The sequence below is a fragment of the Pelobates fuscus genome, chromosome 3 (genome assembly GCF_036172605.1).
Source record: "Pelobates fuscus isolate aPelFus1 chromosome 3, aPelFus1.pri, whole genome shotgun sequence".
NCBI lineage: Eukaryota > Metazoa > Chordata > Amphibia > Anura > Pelobatidae > Pelobates > Pelobates fuscus.
Window position 1 is genome coordinate 33084717 of NC_086319.1, and position 6746 is coordinate 33091462.

The following is a 6746-nucleotide window of genomic DNA, read 5'->3' on the forward strand; positions in this document are numbered from 1 at the left end:
AGCATTTCATGCACAATGCACTAAGATTGAAAAAAAAATCAAGCCAAGATTTGCCTCTTTATATTTTTTTTATATTCCTCCCCCTAAACTTGCCTTGAAATCTTAATAAAGTTACAAATTAAAAAGCACATGAATACAGTCTATGCAGAAGGTAATGTTGTATCATTCAAATGTTTGTGTTAATACATTTTTTTGACTTGGAAGTAATGATGCCAGACTTGTTTGCTAGTTAGTTGCTGTATTTAATAAAAGAGATGTCAATCATGTACTGTTACTTTAAATGATCCCACCCTATCTGAGGGATGCATGCAAATTCACCCATGTTCTTCCCAGTAACAATGTGGCCACCATTCTCCTCCCACTCACCACTATATAAAAAAAAAAAAAAAAAAAAAAAAAAACTCACAATGCATCAGTCTGTATGGGTGTTTCCTTTCTAGCATTTTTTTTTTTTTTAATGTAACTAAAATCACTATGGGGACATTTCATGGATACAGATACTTTTTTGTTGCACAATGTTTTTTAGAGAACACAATGAGGAATCAGCAGTAAGGATGCACTGCAAGCTGCAATCATTGGTCCACAGCAAGTCTGCATCTTGCATTTCCATCCTGATTCCAGGGAAAGGCAGTAGGCAGCACACAGCCCCTTTGCAGGTCTAATTGCCCCTGGCTGGGCTGGGCAAGGTGTCTAGGAAATGACTCCTCTATCTGCAGCAGGTATGCAAGGAGCTTAACAGGCTGATGTCCCTCAATTGAGACAACAGAGGGGATGCTAATGCTGCTTGTGGTGCTGAGGCTGTTGCTGGGAGAGTCTGCTTCTGCGACAGGGGAGGACAAGACGAACAGTTGAAGGAGCCTCACAGCGCATGCTCCTTCCCAAACACTGACTTATATTCTCAGTCAAGGTATCAAGGAAAAAAAATCTGCATTTTTTAGAAAGAAGAACGTCCACTGAAGAAAAAAAATAAAAATAAATAAATAAAGAATACTCCTTTCAGAGTATTAGACATCAACAGGTAGGAACAGGAACCTCTGCCTTTTTATCTTTGATTTTATTTTATTGATTGATTTATCCCCATCCCCCCCCCCCTCCCCCCCTCCTACATATGGTATATGTGTTTCTGGCTGTAATAATATTAATGCTGTGTGTGGGTTCAGTGCTGTGCAAGGGAAATGACTGTTAGACGATAGAAGGGGTTTCTTTGCTATCTGGTGTTGTTGACAATAAACTGCATAATTGGAGCTCAGAGAGACAATACGGATACAGCAAGCTCTGCTTATTGCAAGCCTGAACCTGGTATGTTGCAAACAGACCCAATGGATGGCTGCATTCCACTGATTATAGAAAGCCATAACAAAGGGACATTATGGGAGTCAGTGTGTATGGGTGTATGTGCTTTATCTATCTGTCTGTCTATCTATCATCTATCTATCTATCTAGTCTGTCTGTCTATCTATCTATTTATCTATCTATCTACCCATCTGTCTGTCTGTCTGTCTATCTATCTATCTATCTATCTCTCATCTATCTATCTAGTCTGTCTGTCTATCTATCTATTTATCTATCTATCTATCTATCTATCTACCTACCCATCTGTCTATCTATCTATCTATCTATCTATCTATCTATCTATCTATCTATCTATCTAGTCTGTCTGTCTATCTAGTCTGTCTATCTATCTACCTATCATCTATCTATCTAGTCTGTCTGTCTATCTATGTATTGTCTATCTATCTATCTTTCTATGTATTGTCTATCTATCTATTATCTATCTATCTATCTATCTATCTATCTATCTATCTATCTATCTATCTATCTATCTATCTATCTATATATCTATCTATCGTTCTATGTGTCTTTCTAGCTGTGTGTGTGTATGCATATATATATATATACACACACAATGCTTACACAAATACACACTAATACATACAGACACACAGACACACACAATCCATTGTTACACTGACAACTGAGCATTAAAAGATGGGTTTTAGTTAGACAAAGCCTGTATAAATCTTGCAGAATTGCACACCCAGATTCCCTTCCATCCTTTGAGAAGGGGCATAGTAACAGTTGCAAGGATTCCATGTATGAATAATGGAGCCTGGATCCTGATTTCTAATGTGGTTAGCTGTGCTGGATCAGCTCAGATGCATTAGAACATATTTGTTCTCCATAAAAAAAATGTTGGATTGCTGCAGCCCTACATGATAGTGTGAATCAGAAGGGTCTAATCCTGCTGTGATATGCATTTAGCTAACCATGATTACAAAGGGATAACAGATTGGATGCTTATTTTGTTACGAGTGTGCTTTGCAATATATACAAGGCTGTGCTATTGTGGTATACACATTTCCAAGCCATATACCTACAGTATTTGTTAAGCAGAGAGTTGGGGGATGGGAACCATTGTGATTTTATTCTTTAATAGAGCACTGTGGACTAAAACACATTATGCATATATATATGGGTGTGATCCATATATATATACTATATCAGCTGCACAATATTCACTGTATAACATGTAAAACATTCATTGCAATATCATTATCTGTTTGGGTATACGTGTGTGTGTGTGTGTGTGTATATATATATATATATATATATATATATATATATATATATATATATATATATATTCAGTCTGCTAATTAGTGCTGCTTATTTCTCCAATTGTGAGTGTGTTTTTGCTACTAAATGTAACTTGAAAACAAATAATAGTATTCATTTACTTCCCCCCCCCTCCGTTTATGCATAAATTAACATTCTTATGGTAGCACTTTCTCACATCATGACTTGCTACCTTCTAAAAAGAAGAAAAAGAAGAAAAGAAAAGATTTCTTTGTTTATTTAATTATTATTATTTTTTTTTTTTTACAGATCTCTTGACAGTATGACACATCAGAAGAATGAGAGAGAAGGATGTGTACCAAGACACCAGCTCAGTTCTTTTTGTGGATTACATTTGAAGTAAAATGTATGGATCTACCTTGTGCTTGCCCTTGTATATAGACCATGAGACTTGACTGAAGCAATATCTATATCGTCCATCTATGGCGAACGATAGCCATGCATCTGACAACATCCTGCAAAATGTGTCTCCTTTAACAGCATTTTTAAAACTGACTTCATTGGGCTTCATCATAGGAGTCAGTGTGGTGGGCAACCTTCTTATCTCCATCTTGCTAGTGAAAGATAAGACCTTGCACAGAGCTCCATACTACTTCCTTTTGGATCTTTGCTGCTCAGATATCCTAAGATCTGCTATTTGTTTCCCATTTGTGTTCACCTCGGTAAAGAATGGTTCTACGTGGACTTATGGGGCTCTTACTTGCAAAGTGATTGCATTTCTTGGTGTTTTGTCTTGCTTTCACACCGCGTTCATGCTCTTCTGCATAAGTGTGACCAGATACTTAGCCATAGCGCACCATCGATTTTATACAAAAAGGCTGACCTTTTGGACTTGCCTGGCAGTAATTTGTATGGTGTGGACTTTATCTGTAGCTATGGCCTTCCCCCCTGTTTTAGATGTTGGCACCTACTCCTTTATAAGGGAGGAAGACCAATGCACATTTCAGCATCGTTCCTTCAGGGCCAACGACTCTTTAGGATTTATGTTACTCCTCGCCCTCATACTTCTAGCCACACAGCTTGTCTACCTCAAGCTGATATTTTTTGTTCATGATCGAAGGAAAATGAAGCCAGTCCAGTTTGTAGCTGCCGTAAGCCAGAACTGGACTTTCCATGGTCCTGGAGCCAGTGGGCAAGCAGCGGCTAACTGGCTCGCTGGCTTTGGAAGGGGCCCCACACCACCGACCTTACTGGGAATAAGGCAAAATGCAAACACCACAGGCAGGAGAAGGCTTCTGGTTCTAGATGAGTTCAAAATGGAAAAAAGAATCAGTCGAATGTTCTATATCATGACATTCCTTTTCCTGACCTTGTGGGGTCCATATTTGGTAGCTTGTTACTGGAGAGTTTTTGCAAGAGGTCCTGTGGTGCCAGGGGGATTTCTAACAGCAGCTGTCTGGATGAGTTTTGCCCAAGCTGGAATCAATCCTTTTGTCTGCATTTTCTCTAACAGGGAGCTGAGGCGCTGTTTCAGCACAACCCTTCTTTATTGCAGAAAATCCAGGTTACCAAGGGAACCTTACTGTGTTATATGAAGGAGCATCTGCAGAAATGTTTAGGCTTGTGAAACACTACCCTTGTCGGCAAAGCATTTGTGGCCTGTAGCCATTTCTTGAGAAGAAGATCAAGAATGGAACGTCTGCAGCATTGTGCATACTTTGCAATAGCGCACCTGTAATCCTATTTTAACCTAAAGTGCTCCTGCAGGCCACCCGAGGAAGGTTTGTAATTGAAACAAAGGACTCAACCCATGGATCTAATTTTATATCTGTGGTTGAAAGTTAGATCTTGCAAAATGGCAGGTGCTACAATTCACTGCTGAATGCTGTGTATATCACCACATTAAAAAAAAAAAAAAAAAAAAAAAAAAAAACAACACAAAAAACAAACAAGATAAACCCAGAAAGGTTAGCATTTGGACATCTAAATAAATTGAATTGAGGTAATGTGTTAATAAACATGCTTTTAAGAGTTTGAAGACTCTGAATATTTAATATTGTTTGGGGGTTTGTTTTTTGTTTTTTCTTCTTCTTTTGCAAAAATTGACAAATGAGAATTTAAAATACTGTACCCGATTAAGGATTTGTCATGCATTATTGGATTCATCTTACTAAAAGGTTGCTTTACTTTTGTAAATCTTGGGGAGCATTTCAAAGCAGTATTTTTTTGTTAAAATTATATTCTAATTTTTCAAGTATTCTTTCGATAAACAATTGAAGGTTTTCTTTAAGAGTGATACTCGCAATTAAATGTAATCTGTGTTCTTTTTTTTTTTTTTTTCTTTAATTTGGCAAATATTAATTTATCCTTTTGTTTCGGACAAACCTAGATATCAATCTCTTTGGCAACATAATATGCTTATTGCAGTATTAAAGGATTTACATATGGAACACTCACAATGATACAGAATACATCATGTTGCCTTAATGGGTTACATAGTATCATCTATTTTATGTGAGACAATTGGATCAGTCACTTGTGGTCAGTCTCTTGGGAGGGCATGAAAGATTGTTTGTACCATGTCTTTCATTTCACTCCCATTGTTCCCCAAATCAGTATGCACATTGCTTGGGTGAGCGCCGCCTTTCATATGTGCTACAAATTCGGGTCCATTGTATGAAATACAGGCAGTTGAATATGTTTATATTTTTAAGTCAACTGTCGTGGAGAGAACAGAAGCATTGGTATTATATTTTGCACAATTTGTGAAGCATTAATTCTACGGAAGGCACAGTCCTGTTTATACTTTCTGCACATTTTGGTGTATTGGTTGTTTAAATTATTTTATTTTTATTTATTTTATTATTATTTTTTGTTCTTGTGAAAACCTATCATTTTTAGTATTTTAGAATAACATTAGAGTCTGTGAGTCTTTCTTTCCTTCTTTAAGATACAGATGTGTGTGAAATTGAAATATAAAGTTGCATTTGCCAAATTTTTTTCTTGTGTAGCCTGTTAATTTTCCTGGAATAAAATTTTACATTTTTCCAGTTATGCAACTAACCTTTTTTTTTTTTTAAATCTATTTTGTCTAGTGATTTGAATGTGATTATGGATTTATCTTTTTAATTATTATAGTGTTTCTGAAAATTTGAAAGCATAAATGATGGGATCACATACAGTTGGTACAATGACAATTAACACAAGTAAGACAAAGAACACATATGGCTTTAACCATTGATGTGCTGTTAGTACATAATGCAAATGTTTTTTTTTTTCTTTTGCTTACCTGCTTTTAATATTACAGAGTGAATTGTATTATTTTTACTTCCTTGTTTAGCTCAGCTGTCTGGCACCAAAAGAGTTAATTGGGCTTCAAAGACCAGTATGTTTTTGCTCTAAATGAATAGTAGAGAACAGATATTATCCAGGGCATTTTTTTTATAAACTCAATTACCTCATTCGTTTGTGCTATAAACTATACAATTTCAAAATATTTCAATTTCAAAATAAGCCAAATATGGTGAATAGAAATTCAGTCTGAAAAATAATAACATTCTTTATATTTATGAAGCTAATTTGGTCTTCTCTGGTAGTAGCTCATCTTTTTTGTTATATTTAATATAACCATCTCTGAGGCATAATCATATCTCAAATATATCATGAATTTACTAGGAGTTTATAGCTAGCTATAAACAGTGAAATCATTAACAGGAAAATTAGTTCATGGGTGTACTAACTCCCTAGGGAATTCATATTAATGAATTTATTTAATAATAATAATTTACTTGCTGTCATTAATGCTGTATTACACACTCCTACGTATCACGTAAACAAGGAAGGGTGCAGGAATTTAGTGTAGTTTTTAGTGAGGTATGTAAACCCTTTTGTTTCTTCAAGGTTGGTGATTAATGCAGTTTCATCCTCCCATTTTGAATTATAATGACATCACTCCCTTGCCTAAGATGTTATCATCATTCAGATACACTCCCCATTAGTAATTCAACCACATTCCCTATACTTTCCCTTAAAGGATGGCTGAAACCCCCTCTGCACAAAGCTCCGAGGAGGCCTTCAAATCATTTAGGAACCATTACCCACAAACAGGTCCACAAATCATAAACCAACATGTGCACACCACATTTGCATATATTTATAATCTTTAGACC

At 36.0% G+C, this 6746-nt stretch overlaps 1 protein-coding gene across 2 annotated transcripts; it reads left to right on the plus strand.

Moving 5' to 3' along the window:
• Window positions 1-418: 418 nt before the first annotated feature.
• GPR85 (G protein-coupled receptor 85) lies at window positions 419-5593 on the plus strand. Of its 2 annotated transcripts, none has more exons than XM_063446874.1 (2): window positions 419-1018; window positions 2887-5593. In XM_063446874.1, the coding sequence occupies exon 2, from the start codon at window positions 3060-3062 to the stop codon at window positions 4170-4172; it is 1113 nt and encodes a 370-aa protein (XP_063302944.1). In that variant the 5' UTR covers window positions 419-1018; window positions 2887-3059; the 3' UTR covers window positions 4173-5593. The 2 variants fall into 2 exon arrangements, with proteins under 2 accessions (XP_063302944.1, XP_063302945.1); XM_063446875.1 differs by lacking the exon at window positions 419-1018 and adding an exon at window positions 1216-1299.
• The last annotated feature ends 1153 nt before the right edge of the window (window positions 5594-6746 follow it).